The 22,577-nt window shown below is 37.9% G+C and overlaps 2 protein-coding genes across 5 annotated transcripts in view; one reads left to right on the plus strand and one right to left on the minus strand.

Moving 5' to 3' along the window:
• Positions 1 to 18,058, minus strand: part of adcy8 (adenylate cyclase 8 (brain)) — a 79,325-nt gene extending 61,267 nt beyond the window's left edge. The window contains exons 1-3 of the mRNA XM_077221952.1: positions 17,954 to 18,058; positions 5,381 to 5,464; positions 2,774 to 2,862 (exon numbers count right to left, since the gene is read on the minus strand). Of these exons, the coding sequence (XP_077078067.1) occupies positions 2,774 to 2,779 (6 nt within the window). The 5' untranslated portion in view covers positions 2,780 to 2,862; positions 5,381 to 5,464; positions 17,954 to 18,058. The remainder of the gene's footprint in view (positions 1 to 2,773; positions 2,863 to 5,380; positions 5,465 to 17,953) is intronic.
• Positions 18,022 to 22,577, plus strand: part of efr3a (EFR3 homolog A (S. cerevisiae)) — a 42,799-nt gene continuing 38,243 nt past the window's right edge. For 2 of the 4 annotated variants that reach the window (XM_077221953.1, XM_077221954.1), the window contains exons 1-2: positions 18,022 to 18,137; positions 18,319 to 18,421. In XM_077221953.1, the coding sequence (XP_077078068.1) occupies positions 18,412 to 18,421 (10 nt within the window). In that variant the 5' untranslated portion in view covers positions 18,022 to 18,137; positions 18,319 to 18,411. The remainder of the gene's footprint in view (positions 18,138 to 18,318; positions 18,422 to 22,577) is intronic. The other 2 variants (XM_077221955.1, XM_077221956.1) reach the window with 1 other exon arrangement.

Genomic DNA, 22,577 nt, shown 5'->3' on the forward strand with positions numbered 1-22,577 from the left:
TCCCAGACTGGACAGACGGAACATGATCAGTCTCTCGCTGGGCAGACGTGACCCGTCTCTCGCTGGGTGGACGGGACGTGAACAGTCTCTCGCTGGGTAGACGGGACGTGAACAGTCTCTCGCTGGGCAAACGGGACGTGAACAGTCTCTCGCTGGGCAGACGGGACTTGAACAGTCTCGCGCTGGGTAGACGGGACGTGAACAGTCTCTCGCTGGGCAGACGGGACGTGAACAGTCTCTCGCTGGGCAGACGGGACGTGAACAGTCTCTCGCTGGACCGACGTGACGTGAACAGTCTCTCGCTGTGCAGACGGGCATTTCCTCCTCCTTTTCCGTCCGTGACGGCGAGAACTAGGCTCTAAGCTGTCCCTCACTGGCCCAGGATCGAAGGGGGGCCAGGATGGAGAGTGGTGTTGAGCCTTTTCTCGACCCTCTCCTCCACTTCTACGACATCCACGGGTCCCCGAGAACCCGGACAGATGCTCCGACTCCTCCCTTTGATGAACCATAAAAGCGAGGGCCTGAAAAATATTCATTCTGCCGGATTCGTTAGAGGACGGAGTCATTCTGTCATGAAAGATAGTGGAAAACTGGGTCGATCCAAATGTAGCGATTGTGTAGTCTGGACAGTCCAAGTCATCGTCGTCCATGCAAGCGTCATCATCCATCCAGTCAAAATCATCGTCATCCATGCTGCTGAGTCCTCAAATGGTCGGATCGTTCTGTCACGTTACAGTTACAAAAAGTGGAGAGGAGGACTCAAGTGCAGCAACGGATGATTTATTAACAAAAGAAAACAAAACACACAGCAAAAACCCACAAGGGGGAAAACACAATAAATGAGACATTAAACAAAACTGAACTTGAAGAACAAACACTGACTCTGAACACGAAGACCATCACACGGAAACTGGGAAAACATATGACAACGATCTGACAAAGACTGCAAACAAGAGGAGACTTAAAAAGGGAACAAATCAAGAGGGAACAGGTGGAAGAATTTAAACACTAATCAGGTAACAAGGGGCAGTGATCAAACAATAACGAGAGCACATGGCCCAACATAACAAAGACACCCAGGTGCAATACAAGACAGGACAGACACGTGACACATACAGAGAAAAGAGATCCTCTTCCCGGGGGCGAGTTTGCTCTTTTCCCAGTTGACCGGAAGCCCTAGGTGCCTGATGTGATTCCCTTTCCCTGTCCCTTTCAGTACTGAAGCAGCCAGGGTGTAGCCGCGGTGTGATTGAGGTACACACTCAGGATGGAAACGCCCACCGAGACCGACACACACACAATTTGCAATGCTGTGAAAACAGCAATTTGTGAGCTAAGATGCTCGAGGCCACCGCTGATCGCGCCGTCACACCAACACCAACAACCAAGAGCCTTGAAGAGTCTTCAACGTTACAGCAGTCCGCAGAACTCTGAAGTCAAAAAGAAGCTCGGCTCCGAAGTGAAAGACAATGAGTGCGTGCGCCTGCTTCCTGTTTATACCCTCGCTCCGGGGCGGGGCGCGTGACGCAATTCACACACGCCAACATTCATTGACTCGTTTTCTGTAGACACTCGAAGATGATAGGGCACCCTGAAGTAATCTCAATTACGTTGGCACGTCGACGTTACGTCGAACGTGAGGGACTGATATGGAACAAGATATCCTTAGTGCATTCCAGTAAATCATTCATGAGATATATCGTAAAATAAATCGGGAGAGCAGACAACAAATGTGTATGTTGTCTTTTTTCATACTTTTACAGCAGAATACAAATAATCAGTTAGAAAAGAAAGCAGTGACTAAAAATTAACTCTTGCCATAGTTATTCTTATTATACCATAAATTATTCCATAATCCTCCTTACATCTGAAAATAGAACATGAAGTAAATTTTACATCTGATTCAGTCCAAATGACAGTTTAGGATTATTTGTAGCGCAACCCTATGACTTGAAATTATTTGTTTGTCTTTTTGAGTGGAACTTCCCCAAACCGGAAATGCCTCCCATAATCTAAAACGCAGTAGGCTCGTTTAGAAAAAAGATGGATTGGGAATTGATTGTGGAACAAGCCACTCATTCTCAAATTCACCTGTGCATGTTAAATTGACTTGATTACACCAATTATTGGCTGAGATCATGGCACAATACTAAAAAGACATCACTGACAAGATGTCTCTCTGTCCGTCGCTCTCTCTTTCTTCATCAAGCCGTCTGGTGAATAAGTGACTGAGGAGATCAAGGAAAAGGGAGAAAAAAAGAAAAGGACGCCCTGATGAATCGGAACACACACATCCAGACAAACCACGCACATTCACAACTGAAACAGCAAAGAGGAAACCTTCACTAAAATAGCCATTGGAAAAAAGACACAGAAAATACATTAGCACTTCTGCAGGAAAAGCCAATGGCTATATTACCACACACACACACACACACACACACACACACACACACACACACACACACACACACACACACACACACACACACACACACACACACACACACACACACACACAGTGTCTCTGCTTAAAGTGTTTCAGCTCAGATAGGCATGAAGGACATTCTATATTCAGCAGACACATTTGCGTAATTATAGAATCTCCGCCTGGAAAGACCAGGTGTCTGGGCTTAATTTGTGTTTATCATGTTTGGGGTGTTTAAAATTAAATGCTTGGTCATAGTTTAATTCACTCTCCTTAATGTCTTTGTGTCTCTCTGGTACACACAAATGCAAAACCCCACAAAGCCGCTTAGCTTTTGCCACAAACCTTCATAAATTTGCTTTCAGGTCTCCTTCAGGTCACCTTCATGTCTCTACCCCAAACAACACAGGACAGCAGGAGGCAGTAGAGAGCAGCTGAACACACACACACACACACACACACACACACACACACACACACACACACACACACACACACACACACACACACACACACACACACAAACTGTCTTACAATTTGTAATGTAATAAATGCTGTTCTTTTGAACTTTCTATTCACCAAAGAATCCTGAAGAGAATGTTTTTCCACTGTTTTCACAAAAATATTGAGCAGAACAACGGTTTTCAACATTGATAATAATCAGAAATGTTTATTGAGCAGCAAATCAGCATATTAAAATGATTTCTGAAGGATCATGTGACACTGAAGAGTGGAGTAATGATGCTGAAAATACAGGTTTTGCATAACGCGAATAAATTACATTTTTCAAATATATTCATATAGAAAACAGATATTTTATACTGTAACAATATTGCACAATAATACTGTTTTACTGCATTTTTGATCAAATAAATGATTTCATTTTTAGACTTCATTTAAAAAAAATCCAACACCAAACTTTTGAACAGTAATAAATATCAAACTAAAAAGCCACAAAAAAAACATAAAATTATTATCATAACCACTTTAGTCAATATGACTCTAATTTTACAAATCTAATCATATAAAACGTTTGATCACTTTTGATGGATTATTTGAATCGATCATAATCTTCCTATATTTTTCTTCTTCAAGAAACATTTTTAGTGACTTGTTAATTATTTAGCCATTTAATTTTTTCTCATCATATTTGCATTATTACGTTTTAAATTCAAACAATTGAATTATTATCAGTATTCTGTCAGTAATTTCACTGAGGAGAATGAGACAGCAAGTTATACAATCTTGAAAGTAAATCAACATTTGAACATGACTGATATGTTCTTTGATTTCTAACAAGGTTGAAGGTCACCTAATAAATAAAAAACTAAAAGAAGGAGAGGAAGAAACAAAATAGTTGTTAAAAAAGGAAATTTCCATAATCCCACCCACATTTCGGCTTCCATGCTGTCTTGTGCTGCTTGCATGTGTTTGTTTGTGTGTTGTGTGTGTATGTGTGTTGGATTCAGCCACCTGTCAGCTCATTCTGCTGTTGATGTTTTAGGTTCCAGAACTGTGGGAGTGATCCATCAAATTCAGCCCTAGAGTCCAGCGCTGTTCACACATTCAGCCATTACTATGAGAGACGTGAAGAAGTAGGAAGGCGCAAGCAAGAAAAACACAGACAAACCTATAATTAAATACACATTCAGTATACCCGTTTCTGCGTCTCTCTCACCTGCTTCATAATTAATAGTGTCTCTTTCTCTTTTTATAGCTCCATTTCCATGAACATTTTTCTTTCATTTAGGCTTTTTCACTTTTATTTTGAATTCCCCTTTCAGATGCAGCCAAGATTCTGTGTGAGAGAGAAAGAGACAGTGGCAGTGTTTTACAGGATGAAAGAGAGTACACTTAACACAACTATAAATAATGAAAACCCTCCATATCAAATCTGTTCTGTTCATAACCCTGTAGCAGATACTAAACAGAAATACTCGAAAGATGGAAGTGAAAATGAAGAATATAATAAGATTTAAATTTTAATACACTAGCGTTCAAATGTTTGTGGTCGGTAAGATTTTTTTAAATTATTTTGAAATAAGTCACTCATCCTCAGCAAGGCTGCAGTTATTTGATCAAAATACAGTAAAACACTTTATTCCTGTAAAAACATTTGTTCCTGTGAGGCAAATCTGAATTTTCAACATCATTACTTATTTCAGTGTCAAAAGACCCTACAAAAAATCATTCAAGAAACATTTATTATTATTAATATTATTATTATCAATGTTGAAAAGGGTTGTGCTGCTTAATATTTTTGTGGAAACTGTGATACCTTTTTTCAGGATTCTTTGATGAATAGAAAGTTCAAAATAACAGCTTTTAAGGATTCTTTGATGAATAGAAATTTCAAAGGGATAGTTCACCCCCCAAAAATTCTGTCATCAGTTACCCTCAAGTTGTTCCAAACCTGTATGAGTTTCTTTCTTCTGTTGAACACAAAATAAGATATTTTGAAGAATAACCAAAAAGTTGATGGACCCCATTGACTTCCATAATATGGGGGGGGGGGGGGGGGAATATGAACTTTTTTTTAAGTCAGTTTATTGTAATTTAAGTTGAAATTACTTAAACATCCAAATTGATTGCACTCAAAAATTTAATAAAATCTAAACTGACACAAATGTATTTTCTTTAACATCCACAAACGCGCAGTATTTTTGTCCCTAATACCAATTTTAAACAAAGAAAAGAATAGTCTTTTTGAAAAATCTGTTTAAAATAATCTATCTCATGCTCTGCTTCTGCAATGACTTTTTCTTTTGACTGATGCTATCTGGGCCATGACGGTGGGAAAAATGTTATCAAAAGCCAATTTGGACATTGTTTTAGAGTATTGATATAGGTAATGCAGCATTTTAATAGTGGTTACCACCACTAATTAGACACAAATATAATAAAAGGTATGTATAACAGCAAATAACAATAGATCTGAAAAACAAGTGTTACCATTGGGATATGAGGAAATGCACTGGAGGGTAATCGTGATCTTCAGTTTCCATGTCCTGGTTTCATTTTCAGTTAGAGGGTCACCTATTGTTTGAAAAAAAAAAAAAAAAAAAAATAACTGACTTTGGGAAACCTGTTTGAAACATTATTTTTTGCAATTTGGTTTGGTGATATTACACCCTGCAGTTTTAAACAAAAGGATGAAAGAACAGAGGGGCAAATGTGTCACATTAATATTCATGCATTACGTCACTACTACTACTACTACTCTGAGACTTTATGGAGACGTAATAAGTCTAATGTGACGTAACATAACTGACCTATTGCAAAAGATAAATCTTATTTTTCTGAATAGCACAATTTTGTCAAATTGTTTCTTTAAAGTTAAAAAGTAAAATGACCAACCTTCATCTGTTCTCTCCACTGCTGCAGTCTATTACTGAAATGTTCCTGTTCGCTCAGTGTCCAAGTACTTTTAGCTTATTTTATTCAAAGGCTGATGGCTGCACAAAACCCATACAGTTGTTCCCTTCTTAATAATGTTCAAAATATGTTCCATTGGCATGAAATATGATTGACAGTTCATTGATAATGCTTTAGGAAAACTACATCTCATTCTCATAGCTTTGAAACATTTTGCACAATGTGAACCCAGACCCAGACTGTTAAATCCCCCACTTTTAACACAGGCAGACGCTAATTCCTTTTTGTCAGCTCAAGTTAATGCATATGGTTTTTAATCATTCAAAATCAGTTATTTTTACTGAAGCTTACAACTTGGGATTCAGTTGTCCTGTGATTCCTAATTAATTGATTGAAAGAAACACTTCTCCATGTATTTAATATAAGAAAGAAATGTTATAATACTGCATACATTTTTCATAAAGGAGTTTTAGTTATGTGTTGTTTGTTAACTTTGCACACAACACCTCTCCAATTCTCGAGACAATATTAATCTAACACAGTTTTGTATAAATCTTAAATGTCTGAGAGTCGAAGTAAATATTAAGTAAAAATGAAGAATTATACTAGAATTATTAAATTGAATGGGAGTATTTTAGATCTCAGTCTCAAACATTGAATATCAGATACATTTCCTTAAAGTGAACATGAAACTTCGTTTATAATCTACTTCCACAATAGGACAAGGCCGTAGCATTCTTTATAGCATTAGACCACTTAGGCAGACCAGACAAAAAATGTAACTTACATTTTTTTTGTCATCCTACATCAGACAGAGTAGTGCATAATTAAGTACAGTAGAGCAGCATAAAACATATTGAATATTGGGGGGACAATTTGGCCATTTAAATTTTTGTGGCAACTTGTCCCCCTTATTGTCTATGGTGACATATGAAACTATTCAATGAGTAAAAATGTAGGGATAGGTCATTGTTTTATCCAGATTAGACCTTGAAAATGTTTTGCATTTTAATTAAATATTCCGAAGGCAAGCATTCTGTGTGTAGCACACACTAAAGTATTCTGTACAAAAAGACCAGGAACATGTAAGTATGCAACTACTATTATAATTTCGATTTCATGTTGATTTTAAAAGCATGACAACTTTCAAAATGATTATGACAAATAAATGAACAAAATTACTGTTGTACTAAAAGGGCATACTTTACACATACTTTACACTGATGAGCCAATATTGCGGCCAGTCACAGGTGAAGCAAATTTCATTTATCATTTCCTAACAAGGACACATATTAAGGTCTAGTAGATTAGATATAAACACTAGATGTTGCCTTGGCTGCGGCAGTTCATTGGAACGAATGCTTCAATAGAGCCGCCATCTTGAAACAGGGGAACCCCTCATCAGCGTCAATGTAGGAAAAGGTCTAACGGAAATAAAATCACCATAAATTGTCATGAATGCGATTTTCTAGTTGTTTTGTTTCGTTCCAACGGTCAGACATGTATTTATTATAGAGTCCAGAGAAATTTAAAAACAAATTAAAACATTTCACAATCTTGTGAAATGTAATCCCTTACAGTCTGGTTTTTAGATTTCGTTCGTGTAAACATCCATACGCAGCACAAAAGTCCCGCATTATCCATGAATTCAGTGTTACCTAGCTGCTTCATATGACAAGACCCCTGTTCCAAGATGGCGGCGGTTTTGACGCATGTTTAGAACCCCAAGACGACATCTAGTGTTTATATCTATGGATTAGATTAAGCAAACAATCAGGGGCCGGTTGCATAAACTGCCAAGACTAGTATTACAAGTTAAACACATTTTTTTCTTTGAGAGTGTTCATAGGTTTTTTAAATCAGGTACATACAAATGTAGATTAGCCTAAATTGATATCGAAAAGTAAGACTGACTGCCCCTGAATAACTGCTAGCGGGTCATACTAGAACTTTAGACACTGTCTTAACATAATAGCCGTTTATGCAACCAGCCCCAGTTCTCGTAATGAATGGGTTGCATGCAGGAGAAGTAGGCATGAATAAAGATCTGAGCGACTTTGAAAAGGGCTAAATTATTATGGCAAGACGATTGGGTCAAAGTATCTGTGAAACGTCAAGGATTGTGTGTTGCTCCAGGTCAGCAGTAATGATAATTTATAAACAGTGGCCTGAGGAAACTGCAAATCGGAGACGGTGTTGTGCGCACAAGGCTCATCAATGCACAAGGTCAAAAAAGGCTATCCCATCTTGTCCAAGCTAACAGAAGGTCTGCTGTGGCACGAGTGACACAAAATTTTAATGAGGGGTGTGGGAGGAATGTGTCATTGCACTCTGCTGTTTATGGCGTTGCAGATGGAGACCAATCATAGTGCCTCTAAATGAGCATCTGTGGGATATGCTGGACCAACAAGTTTGATCCACAGTGGCTCCAACTCGCAACCTACAGGACATGAAGGATCTGCTGCTATACGTCATGGTGACAGATCCCACAAGACACCTTGGCTTCAGGGGTCTTGTAGAGTCCATGCCTCAGTGGGTCAACAACATATTAGGCAGGTGGTCATAAGTGTGCCTCGGTGGACTCTGCATTAGCAAATAATTCATTAGGATGTCAAAAAAAGCAACTGTATAGGCATCAATTGACGAATGACAATTTCAGAATGGCGAGTTGAGCTCTCAGAAATCCATTTCGCTGCAATCCCGCTTGATTTCACACTGATCTTGCATCTTTACACATTCCAGTCCATTAAACTAACACTAAGCTATTCAATTCACCTTTTTATCTCTGCTCGACTGAGATCTCTGCATTCATCTCTGAAGATTCGGACTGCCTCATCATAAGAGCTCTACCTCAAAGTGCTCATGCTCCCCCATAGAGCTGCTCTACAGTCACATACAATACCCATTGACTCATTCTTAATGACTACTAGTGTTTCCTGACAGGTTCTGTCTTTCCTACATCATGATCTTGTTATTTTCCAGGCACCAGGGGTCTAAATTTAGCGCTTGACTTGCGTTGTTTGCTACCTGTCAGTTGCCACTTTATATATGCATTTTCTATAAAGCCTTCTGAGCAAGCATCTGCCAAGAAAATAAACCTAAACGAATCTTATGGTTAGTATGAAAGAAATATCAATAAGCAACATTTTATGTTGCACGCAGCTAACTATAAATATTACATAAATACCCAATCAGTAAACAAATGTTCCAGCCAGCAACATTTTAATTACGTTCATGATCTTCATTCTTTGAAATGTGCTCTGACAGAGTGATCTGATCTCTCAGAAACATAATAATATTTGTGGGCGCTTCTTAGGCATTTTATAAAAATACAATGCCCAGTCATTCAGCTTTATTTTTATACAAAACATCGCGTAGGACTCTGATTTTGTTTTTTTATCTTGTCGGGGGTTTGAGAGAATATTCTGAAATCACTCTCAATTGCAAATACCATTTGTGTGTTTATTATGCAATCCATCCATAAATCAATTCTGTCTGAAGACCACTGAATAGACATTGGGTCCAAATGCTAAGAGTTTGTGAAAAATGTCAAACCCCCTCTGGAGAGAAAAAAATCAAACTGTCTGTTTCTCTTATACAAAAACAGTTGTTCTATGGGTCAACATTGATCTGAAGCTCAGTGTGAAGCTTGAAGGTGGAAAACTGGAACTCCTTAAAGGTGGGCATGTTGTGTAAGTATTTAAATAATGGGTGAACCGTATACGTTAGATTGACTCGCTTTATAGGTTGAAAAATTAAATCTGCATGATTTCAAAGCATGCATATATATATATATATATATATATATATATAAAATCAATGTTGATGGGAAATAACTGCATTTACTATAGGCTATATCATGTCACATAAAATATATATGCTAGTCCAAAAATTTAAATTCTGTCTTCATTTACACATCCTCAAGTCATTGCAAACATTACTTCTTCCATAGACAACAAAAGGATGCTTCTTCTCTCTATACAATGTGTGACTGGTCACCACAGACTGTCAATAAAAGTGAAAAGAAAAAGAAAGAAAACCCAAAAAGCAGTCAGTGCAAGTATTACTCTTACAAAACATTTCCACAATGTCTGAAGCCATACCATTAACAGACCAATGTTTAAGTTGTTATACACTGAAAATTCCTGAACATTCTTCATAATATCTACTTTTGTTTTCAGATAAGAAAGAAAATCATAAAAGTGAGTTTAGAGTGTCCAAGTTTACTTATGTTTAGTTGCTACAAACAAGCTTTCCAATCAAAGAAACAATGTGCAATTTTACCAAATCAAGAAAATATTTCCATATTTATTTCCACAATTGAAGTCCCCATATAAAAGTTTGAAATGAACATAATTAGGTTTGAGCTTCACACAAATTGAAGCATATAAAATTACTATCTTCAGATTGATTAAGAGAATAATGAATAATGAGTATGAATAATATGTGTGGGTTTGTCTGTATATATGTGGGTAGCTGACAAACAATATACCCAATAACTTAATTATTTAACATCAATATTTTAGGTTACCATGCATATATGCAAAGGAAAGTGTTTAAGAAGCAATCACTGCAATGCATGTATGTGCATACATTATTTAAATAACTATGGCACTTTACTGAATGACTGGCAATACCAGCTGTACACAGCTACTCCATTACTCAATCAATCAAACCGCCCAAACTTTCAAGCTTCATTAAACCACCAATATCAATGAGGCAGAAAATGTGTGCGTGTGTGTGTGTGACCACAAAGAGAACTAACCACACGTAATGGAGATCATTGGTGAAATAGGATTATTTGGCCAGCATTTCAGTAATAATTATGCAAATGTTAACAGCTACAGTAAATGATCTCTGCATCAACCCAGTTTGTGCAACTTTAGCACATTGTATTAACTTTTGAGCCAATACAATGTAAAAGCATTTAGTTATGAGACGTGCACATGAGTGAGTGATTAATGTTTTCACTTTTCAGTGTTTAACAGATGCTTAGATAAAATGGAGATTAATCACACATAATTCCTGTAAAGCAAAGGTCTTTATCTTAATACTCTTTATCTTTATCTTTATCTCTCTCTCTCTCTCTCTCTCACTCACACACACACACACACACACAAACACGTCATCATAGCTTTGGCTGTTTGACTGGATGGTTTCAGCTTATCCTAAAATAATCCTGTTATTCATGGAAGGTCTGACAGAGGCAGACATTACTGAGCTTTGTATTATTATTTATTTTGACCACTGTAAATAATGGGATTCTGCCGTAATGAAATGGCAGGCTTTTGTAACAACAAATATATCAACAACCAGTTAAAACAAACCCCTTAAATCCATCAGTAATACTCTTTAAATAATTACAAAGGGTTTTCCTATCTGAAGTTGTTTTTTGTAACTGGCTACATGTGCTCTGAGGTTTTAACTGGTCCGGCCACACAGGTTTTTATATTAAAGAAATGGGTCACCCAATAATTAAAATTGTCATTATTTACTTACATCTCATGTTATTTCAAACCTATATTATGCATTTGTTCTTCAGTGGAACACAAAAGGAGAAATTATGAAGACTTGAATTATGTAGGCATGTTGCACTCTTTTTAATTCAGTTAATGAATCAACCCAAAGCTTTCTAGCAAAATTTAAAAGTTATTCAGTGATAATCTTTTCCAATATAGTGGACCATTAGAACGTCTGGCTGGAACCGAGACATTGAGCAGTACGGTACGGTACAGTACGGTTCGGGTCAGTAAACCATGATCCAGCTAGCGTTTCCCCGCCAACAGTATCCTACTTGATAGGCGTGGTGTTTGCCGGAAAGAAGCGATCAACGTCATTTTCGCGCGAAGAAGAAAGCGACAAAGTAAACACCAATGGATGGCATACAGCAGATCTTGTCCTTGCTTCTCGTCATGTTTGTCACAAGAAGACAAGCGCCGGCATTAGGCATTTCTCAATATCAAGTATGTAAAGTTCTCAGCAGAATGACTCCTGAGGACGCGAGTCCGGTAATTCTACAAATGGAACAGCGCATTTGTGAAAGCGTCACTCAGCTCGCTCTGCATGTACATTTTAGGCAACAATAAAACGAAATATGTTATAAAACACCACTCTGCCTCTTTTCGTTTTCATTTAAATAAATTTTAAACATTATAGGCTCACAAATGTGGTTCAGGCAATGTATAGACCTGATTATATACATGTTTAACGTTAGCCTATTTATAACAAAACGAAATATAAAACACAACCCTGCATCTTTTCGTTTAAATTTAAAAAAATATTAAACATATTCCAGGCAATATGTGCATTTGTACAAATGTAGCAATAAACAACATTACAGTGATAATCTTGTAATAAAAAATGACAAAACTCAACCCTATCTCTTTTTGTTAAATTTCAGTTATATCAATAATAGCCATTATAAAAGTATAAGTAAAAGGTAACGTTACAAGAAGCTATACAATAAGAAATAAAGCAAACAATTCAGTCAAATATACAAATTCAGCGCTAGTCTAACGTTAACTTTACAACGGAAAAGTTATAGCCTAAATATATGAAACTTCACTTAGCCCTCAGCCAAAACGATTGGCCAGGGAACGAATTATCGATTCACGAGACCAAAGATCACCCGTTAGATATACACAAGACGAATTACCACTACAGAGTCAGCGGCAAACGTCAGAACGACTAGCCGAGGAAAGGCTGTTCCAGGGAGATATATCCAGCTGCAGACCCGCAGCACCACCAGTTTCAGAACCCCAGTGCCAGAACCCCAGCGCCAGAACCGGAAGTGAGGGAGGGGCGGAATTATTTACAATGACGCAAGCATGGTTATTTTTGCAAGTATTTAAAAATATTAAAAATTGTTGCACCTTTTAAATAATATTTAGGGTATGTTTTTATTACACAGTGAGTCACTGCTCGTTGTATGAACTATAACTGGTATGTGACAAATAAAGAGCAAGACAGTGCTCGTGTTGTTTGAAGACGTGAGAGTGCGCGCGCGCGGCCGGGGCTCTCTCTCTCTCTGCTCGTTAAGCGCCCTGTCATGCGCAGCAGTCATTCTATTCCGCCAAAAAGCGGACGATCTGACGGGTTTTAGAAGATTTAATACAACCTGAAACTAAAAAACAGACCCGACCTCTATTTGAGACCGGACTTATATTTACCCAGACCTGCAGCCACACCAGGCGTGTAAAGAGACAATCGTCTATTTGGGACTCGGCTATTATTTGAAGTACGGTACATTTTTATGGTTTCTTTTAAAACAATGCCGGATTTTCTCTCTCTTTTTAGATTTTTGACATTATTTTACATAAAGAAAAATGCATGCTGCACATGTTCTTGTGAAATAAAGTATATTTTATATAAAATGACCATAAGTTTCAAGCATTATTTTCACGATCAGGAAGTAACTCTCATAATACAATAAAACGGATAACTATATAGAATTATATTACACAAAATCAATGTTTTAAATGCTTATTGTACTATACCTTAATGTATCATTATAATAAGTATAAAGTATGACATTTCGTGTGTAATAATGACGTTTCGTGTCTAAGCAAATTACGCTCCAAAACGTTAGGTGGCGTTACTCGGTTTAGAACGTAAGCTCCGCCCCTCACTTCCGGTCCTGGCGCTGGTGTTAGAACGTAAGCTCCGCCCCTTACTTCCGGTTCTGGCGCAGGGGTTCTGAAACTGGTGGTGCTGCGGGTCTGCAGCTGGATACTATTGGTTCCAGGCGGGGAACATGAGCGCCGAGCGCCCGGTGATCGCCTGGAATGGATCAAATTATCATAAATCATTATAAAAAAACCGCAGATTTAAGCTTTAAACAACTACATTCTCGCCTCAAAAACTCTTAATACTACATTTCGTGAAAGAATAACCGTAGTATTATATTCCAACTGTATATTAAAAAATGGCGCTTCTTATGTTGCCATTCCCCTTGTAGCTCGCGCAAGTGACGATACTCTGTCAACCAATCAGCGTTCTGCAGTGAGTCTAGCTCCACCCTTTAGTACCGTACCACTGTGCTAGGTACCCCAACGGAAGGGTACCCAAAAAGTGGTACGGTACGGTTCGGCTTTTTGGTACCATTCACAACTTTTGACAGTGGAAACGCAAATACTTGCGTACCGTACCGAACTGTACCGTACCGTACCGCTCAGTGGAAACGAGCCATAAGTAAGTTGAACTTGAAAACCTGATCAGTCAGATTTGTGAACAAATCAGTGAAAGAAGTTTTATGAACCTGATTGAAAAGCATTGAAAAGATCTGACTCAAAAGAATGATTGGTTAACGAATATTCTGTCATGAACTCACATAAACAGACCAAGGAAGCTCAAGTACATATGTAAAGATGTTTTGTGAATAATGATTTAAATTTCGATCTGTTTCTTATCTTCAGAGGAATTGGAATATTAGCAAAACTAGGTCACAAGATATACTAGCTGAACAGTGGAAACATTTTAAATGTAAAAAATAAATAAATTAAGAATTAAGTAAATAAATAATAAAAAAATAATTTAAATGAATAAATAAATAACTTGATTAAAATAAAGAAATATATAATACATTCAACAGTACAGTACTATAGTTATAGTACTATAGTATAGTACTACAGAAGAAAAAAATAATAATTTAACAAAAAATTAATTGAACAGATATTTATAATATTAATAATAAATTAATTATATGTGTATTATATTATATATACAGGTCCTTCTCAAAAATTAGCATATTGTGATAAAGTTCATTATTTTCCATAATGTAATGATAAAAATTAAACTTTCATATATTTTAGATTCATTGCACACCAACTGAAATATTTCAGGTCTTTTATTGTTTTAATACTGATGATTTTGGCATACAGCTCATGAAAACCCAAAATTCCTGTCTCAAAAAATTAGCATATTTCATCCGACCAATAAAAGAAGTGTTTTTAATACAAAAAAAAGAGTCAACCTTCAAATAATTATGTTCAGTTATGCACACAATAGTCAATACTTGGTCGGGAATCCTTTTGCAGAAATGACTGCTTCAATGCGGCGTGGCATGGAGCCAATCAGCCTGTGGCACTGCTGAGGTGTTATGGAGGCCCAGGATGCTTCGATAGCAGCCTTAAGCTCATCCAGAGTGTTGGGTCTTGCGTCTCTCAACTTTCTCTTCACAATATCCCACAGATTCTCTATGGGGTTCAGGTCAGGAGAGTTGGCAGGCCAATTGAGCACAGTAATACCATGGTCAGTAAACCATTTACCAGTGGTTTTGGCACTGTGAGCAGGTGCCAGGTCGTGCTGAAAAATGAAATCTTCATCTCCATAAAGCTTTTCAGCAGATGGAAGCATGAAGTGCTCCAAAATCTCCTGATAGCTAGCTGCATTGACCCTGCCCTTGATAAAACACAGTGCACTAACACCAGCGGCTGACATGGCACCCCAGACCATCACTGACTGTGGGTACTTGACACTGGACTTCAGGCATTTTGGCATTTCCTTCTCCCCAGTCTTCCTCCAGACTCTGGCACCTTGATTTCCGAATGACATGCAAAACTGAGCAACAGTCCAGTGCTGCTTCTCTGTAGCCCAGGTCAGGCGCTTCTGCCGCTGTTTCTGGTTCAAAAGTGGCTTGACCTGGGGAATGCGGCACCTGTAGCCCATTTCCTGCACACGCCTGTGCACGGTGGCTCTGGATGTTTCTACTCCAGACTCAGTCCACTGCTTCCGCAGGTCCCCCAAGGTCTGGAAATCGGTCCTTCTCCACAAACTTCCTCAGGGTCCGGTCACCTCTTCTCGTTGTGCAGCGTTTTTTGCCACACTTTTTCCTTCCCACAGACTTCCCACTTAGGTGCCTTGATACAGCACTCTGGGAACAGCCTATTTGTTCAGAAATTTCTTTCTGTCTTACCCTCTTGCTTGAGGGTGTCAATGAAGGCCTTCTGGACAGCAGTCAGGTCGGCAGTCTTTAGGGATGGGCATGATTAATCGACAATCGATTATTGATCATTAAGAATTTCGTCGATCACGTTAATTTGTTATCGCTTATCATTAAACTAATGCTGCTGCGTTGCGTAGTGTGAGTGGAAAGTGAACGTGTTCCCCGGGCTGGTCAAGTTAGCGCGGAGGTACCTGTGCATCCCGGCAACGTCAGTCCCTTCAGAGCGGGTGTTTTCAGCGGCTGGACTGAAGCCTTGTTTACACTCGACGCGTCCGCACGAGCGCGAAGGTGAGCGCGGCAAAAATGACGTCATTGCGGTATTCGGTGTTTCACAGGCGTGATTTTTTCCCCCAAACCACTTCAGTGGAAATCCCGCCCTGCAGCCGATTTAAAAGTTTTCATTGGTCATGTCAATCACTGTACTGATTGCCTACACCAAACACTGATCCCTAAACCTACCCGTCACTGTAACCTAAACCAATGAAATCGGCTGCAGGGCGGGATTTCCGCTGAAGTGGTTTGGGAAAAAAAATCACGCGTTTCACAGGCAAGCACGTCGAGTATAAACGCCTCGTCTGTTTGGGGAGGTGCGCACGCAGTCTGTGGAGACTCGCGCTGCAGAGCCAGGCGAAAGTGTAAACGAGGCTTGACGGTCAGGTTGCGGTCGCGTCTGACCTCAGATCATGTCATCAACATGCTTATCTTTCTCAACAAAAATCAGTAGACTGGTGTAGAAGTTGTATGTGAGTTACTAGTTATTTTTTATGAGGCTTTGTTAAGTAGCCTAGCCGAATTGATTGTTACAGTAGGTAGGCTAATCTCTCTCACCCTCTTTCTCGACTTTGTCGACGTCTCGTTCTTGGATAGTTTTGAGTTACATTTTGACAAAACCTGTCAGATCTAAGTATTATTATGTTTTTGGTTAAGTTATTGTTTAACATGATTTTTTTTATTATTTATTATGTTGGAACAAACGAGGGTCTCTGTTTAAGAACGCCAACTCGCAGTTGCAGGTTCCGTTGCTTCCGAGCACCGCAGCGCATATATCTTCAAGTTTAGCCTAACCGAACGTCCAGTTTTACTGCCACAAGTTGATCATCTTGTAATAAAGATCCAATCGAGGAAAAACGCGCTGTATTTTTGTATTTTCATTGCATTTTTAATTTATAAAAAGTATATAATATAAAAATGAATAATGAATTTGAATATAAAAATATTAATGATTAATCGATAGTCGATCGTTAATTCTCCCGACGATCGACTAAGAAAATTTAATCGAATGCCCATCCCTACCCATGATTGCGGTTTTGAGTAATGAAACAGGCTGGGAGTTTTTAAAAGCCTCAGGAATCTTTTGCAGGTGTTTATAATTAATTAGTTGATTCAGATGATTAGGTTAATAGCTTGTTTAGAGACCCTTTTCATGATATGCTAATTTTTTGAGACAGGAATTTTGGGTTTTCATGAGCTGTATGCCAAAATCATCAGTATTAAAACAATAAAAGACCTGAAATATTTCAGTTGGTGTGCAATGAATCTAAAATATATAAAAGTTTAATTTTTATCATTACATTATGGAAAATTATTAACTTTATAACAAATATGATAATTTTTTGAGAAGGACTTGTATATATTGCCTTTTACATAGGATGGGAGCACTAGTGTGATTTTATTTGGGGGTCAGTGGCATCTAGAAGATGGAAAACACCTGGTAAAAAACACATTTATGATGCTTATGGTGCTTTTTAGTCCTTTGTTTGCAGTTTTAAACAAAAGAAAACAAAAAACAAAATAGTAATAGTCTTTACAAATTCTCTGGTAAAGTGCCATAGAACAAACAAAGTCATTATTCATTAATGAATAAATGATATTAGCAATTTCATTTTTGGTTGAGCGATTCCTTTAAGAAATTGAAAGTGATATTCTGCTCACATGCCATGCAAAAAAACTCTAAGAGGTAATAGATATTTTAATGACACACACACACACACACACACACACACACACACACACACACACACACACACACACACACACACACACACACACACGAGCAGTTCATTAACCTAAATCAAAGGCAATTGAGATTGTTTATTAATTTTAGAAGCTGGATGAGGGAGCAGATAAAATGCACACAACCGTTCAGAGACTTGTTTTATAATTAAATTAAATTAAGTTAAATTAAATAAGTTTTCTATTTTACTCACCTGTTCAATTTGTGAATCCCTGCAGCGTGTGTTTTTTGTTTTTGTTTTAACCTCGACGCGTGCGCTGCGCGCGCTCTCCTCCCATCTCCGCTCTCTACGGTCACTTCCGTGTTGCCGTGTCCTGACGTCACGCGGAATGTGAAGCAGGAAACGCGGATGTGTTGCGCTTAATCTGCATCTACAGGTATTCACACACAACTCGATTTCTTTGCTTCTTTAATTCTTGACAACAGAGACACAGTTCCGCCATGTTTGATAACGTGTGCTCGTATCCGTTGGTTAAAGGTAGATATTGTTGAGGGGTTTTGATCGGATTCGTTTAATCCGTATATCTGTGCTTGTGTGTGTTTGTATGTGTGATCCAGCCGTGGTCCTATGTCGAAGCCAACCCCCCTTCCAAGCTGATCTGATCTAGACGCAGTGCCTCAGACGCGGGTTGGACGGAACCGACTGGAGGAATGCCTGCCGGTAAGAAGCCGAACCCTTGCCGGTCACAGCCTCGACACTCTGTCTTTCACTTAAGACGGGTTATGCTGCAAATGTTCTGCTGCAGTGTGTATGTGAGAATAAGTCAGTGTCATTACTGGGGTTCGCTGATCTCAGCTCTTCCCTGCTACTTCTGTATTAACAGTAAAGCACAAAATAATTGCTATGGTATAACCATGGTTATGGTTCTCTTACAAAGGTACATGTTATGTCTATATATATATGTTAATTATTCAGTACTTTGGTTTTCCCAGAGTTCCCACGGTCATTGGCATTGCAGTTTATTTTACCCATGATCCTGTGCAGGACAGTGACTCACGCCACACTCAGTTGATGTGTTGGCACTGACGCCTTATACCTTTACAGGTGGCTCTGGCATGTGATTTAGTGTCAGCACAAAATTCCTACTCAGCAGGGTCCAAGACGGACATCTTACATAATGTATTTGGACGTCTATGATTGTAGTTTCTGAAAAGCTCCTGCAGCCAAGAGCATTGTTGTGCTTCATTCTTCAGTGTTATTTTAGTATCATTGACACCCTATTATAGTTGTTATAAAAGTTGTCAGGAAACAGAAGTTGTAATAGTAATGTTGGGCAGGACTTGATTTTGTCCATTGGGAATTGGTCGGATGGTTATGGTTTGCTATTGCTGTGATGTCATGTGAATGTCAGGGCATCCCACCCTCACGCCAGTAAACATGTCATCAGAAAAGAGAAGAGATGTAAGAGTGAAGGGAAGTTATTTTTAGTTAAGTTATTATTAAAGAGGACACATGCTTTTAAAAAGTAATGATGTGCATAAAGAAATAATTTATAATAAACACTAGTGAAACAGTGTTTAAACAGTAATGCTGTGCATTGTGAATGGATAAATAATTTATAATAAACACTAGTGAAACATAGTGTTTAACATAAACACTACAATATTCCATTAAAAAAATAAGAAGTCCCCTTGAACAGGAAGTTGCAACCGACTTAACTTCAGTGTTGTGGCTAGGGTTGCAAAGGGGCTGAACATTTCTGGTAAACTTCCAGAAACGTTCCAAAAAATGTTAAAAAATCCTGGAAAGTTTCTTTGTTGTAAATTATTTTGCAAGATTGCTTTGGTATTGTTTAGTTTATGGTTGTATATGGGTAGTTTACTTTGGCATGGTTTTTTTTATCATTGTTTAATTTGCCATACTGTATGGTTTTTTTCTGGTGTTTGTGAGACTTTTATGTTGTTTAGTTTGCTGTTTTCAATAGTTTTTGTGTTTTGTTTGGCAAATGTTATTGTTGCCATTTATAAGATTTTTTTTTACAATATTTGTTTTTGCTGTGTCAAATGCACAAATGATGACATTATGTGTACAGTTTTAATAGCTAATATACGTTCACATGGAATGTGACCACGCAAGTTAAATTCTATAATAATTTGGCAAAGTTGCTACAACACCAACTTCTTTTTGTATTTTCATACACATAAATGTTAAATGTCACAGCCCCTCCTATTTGTAAATAAATAACATAAGTACAGTCCTTCCCACTGTTAGCTGTGTAAATATATCTTACGTTTTGTAACCAGTATAAGCTAAATCTAACATATGTTTGAGACAATACTGCCATTGCACAGAGTAAGTTGCCATACTGTCGTGTTTTAATGTTTTTGTGTAGTTTACTTTATTGACTGCTTTTTTGTTTAGTGTTTGTGATGTTTAGTTTAGCATAGTGTATATTTTTGTGTGCCATTTAGATTGCCATTGGTCGACATTTTGACGTGTTAATTAGTTTGCAAGACTATTTTTGGCTTTGATTTGCATGTTGGCATGGAGGTTGTTTGATTTGGGTTGCTGTCGTTAGCTTTCACATTTGGGTAACAAGTCACGATAAGGTTTTATTTGTAAACATTAGTTACCTAGATTAGTTAACTAACAATGAATAATATTTCTACAGCATTTTAAGTCTTTAATGATACATTTTCAAGATAAAAATGTTTATTAGGTAATTAGTTAATGCACTGTGAACTAACATGAAATTTTTTATTAACATTAACAGGTTAATTAAGGCTTTGTTCATTGTTAGTTCATGTTATTTAATACGTTAACTAATGTTAACAAATAATGCCTTAGTACAGTGCTACCAACATTTGTGATTTTTGTTTTGTTGTTAGCTTGCAAGATTCCTTTGGTTTTGTTTAGTTGGAAATGGTGTTGGTTCATTTTGGCTGTTTTTAGTCTAATTAGCCATATTTTATCCTGGTGTTTATGACACTGTAGTCTGCAACATTTAATTTAGCGTAAAATATAGTTTTACGTGCCATTTGTGATATAGTTTAGTGTTGCATTGTTTCATTAGATTGCGTAATGTGTAGTTTGACGCAGCAGACCAGACACCCCTAAGGGTTATTGCTGCTGACGCTCTGCACAAAGTACAACACACACACACACACACACACACACACACACACACACACACACACACACACACACACACACACACACACACACACACACACACACACACACACACACACACACACACACACACACACACACACAGTCTGAGAGTAGGGTGACCTCTCCACTGAAGTACAAACAACTCCCACACCCCTCAGAGGGAGTATGATAACCTCTCTTCTCTGACACACACACAGTCTATTTCTGGGCAGTCAGGACCCTGTAAGACGAGCCCTTTATCCTTGACATGGGATGAGAGAGAAAAATGGAGAGAAAAGAGATTCTGTAAATGTTCTGTGAGGCTGCATTCAAACAGGATAGGGGTGGATGATATGACCAATCATTTTGATACGTTGTAAATTTTATAATTCCCAATTGTGAGCAATTTTAATATCACAAAAACGAATACTTCTCACAACAAAAACTCAAGCTTACTGAAGACAAGTAAACAGTCAGTGATAAAACAAGAACAAAAAAACTAATTACAAGCAATAGGACAACAAACTAAGAAATAGACTTACCGGAAAAAGCACTAGAAATAAGAAATACTAGCCTACATGAATTGTATAAAGTAATCAAATGTATAAAAAAAACTGCATAACTTCACTGTGTAAACTAAATGTACATTAGTTGTTCTTATTAAAGTGAGACAAGATTGATTCAGTCAAGAGCTGAGAGATTTTCTCTTTTTTGTTATTTGATTAACATTGACACAGATGACACCCGGTTTATTAGGCTGCTTTCACTTTATGACCGAATGCACTATACTGATTCACATGTGATTTCTTTCTCAACTGTTTACGTTCACTTAAGACATAAATGACTGTGTTTACGAGGATATTTGCAAAGACGGCAATTTTAACACATACGTATGTGCATTTAACGGTTGAATCCCAATTAGGCAACAAAAAGAACTCTGTTCAGTACTCACGCGCTCTATGAACAGCGGCAGCCAACAGAACTGCAGCGTGTGCTTAGAATAAACAACAATATCGTCCGTCCGCTGGACATTAATATAGTTATCGTTATCATTCTTGGTGTGAACGAGACTTTACTCGGGCGCAGTTTTTGGAATCTGGAGCGCATTAATAACAAACTTTTGTCAACTACACTGTTCATCGCTAAAATAAAGAATTATTATTATTTCAACTTGAGTTTGCACACCCTTAACAGTTTCTGATGCCAGCAACGTGTTGGCAAAACCGGACTTTGAGTCATTGTTTGCTAGTTTGCAGTTTGCACACCCTGCTGAACATGAGAACTGCTGTTTTCAGTGTGATTGAATGCCTTTTTGTTCTTTCAGATAAGATATCTAAGCAGCAATATGAGATGTTAAGTGTTTCTCATATTGCAGTTAAAATTGTGATGTCAAATTTTTTGTAATATTGATCAAATCGCACAGACTTACTGAGGTGTTTTTGCCATTCAGATTGACAGTTTAACTGTCTGTGTGCATTGGACAATGACCAGCCTCTCTCTTTCTCTTTCTCTTTCTCTTTCTCTTTCTCTCTCTCTCTCTCTCTCTCTCTCTCTCTCTCTCTCTCTCTCTCTCTCTCTCTCTCTCTCTCTCTCTCTCTCTCTCTCTCTCTCTCTCTCTCTCAAGGATCTTTCTCCCCCTCTCATGGCTTTGAGATGATAATGTGCCCATTCGTAAAGCAAAGTTTGATCTTCAGTTGGCCGTTTGGAGTACGTGAGAGTTTGA

Source organism: Siphateles boraxobius, unplaced genomic scaffold (genome assembly GCF_051911475.1).
Source record: "Siphateles boraxobius isolate OS27281-9 unplaced genomic scaffold, OSU_SipBor_1 86, whole genome shotgun sequence".
NCBI classification, from domain to species: domain Eukaryota; kingdom Metazoa; phylum Chordata; class Actinopteri; order Cypriniformes; family Leuciscidae; genus Siphateles; species Siphateles boraxobius.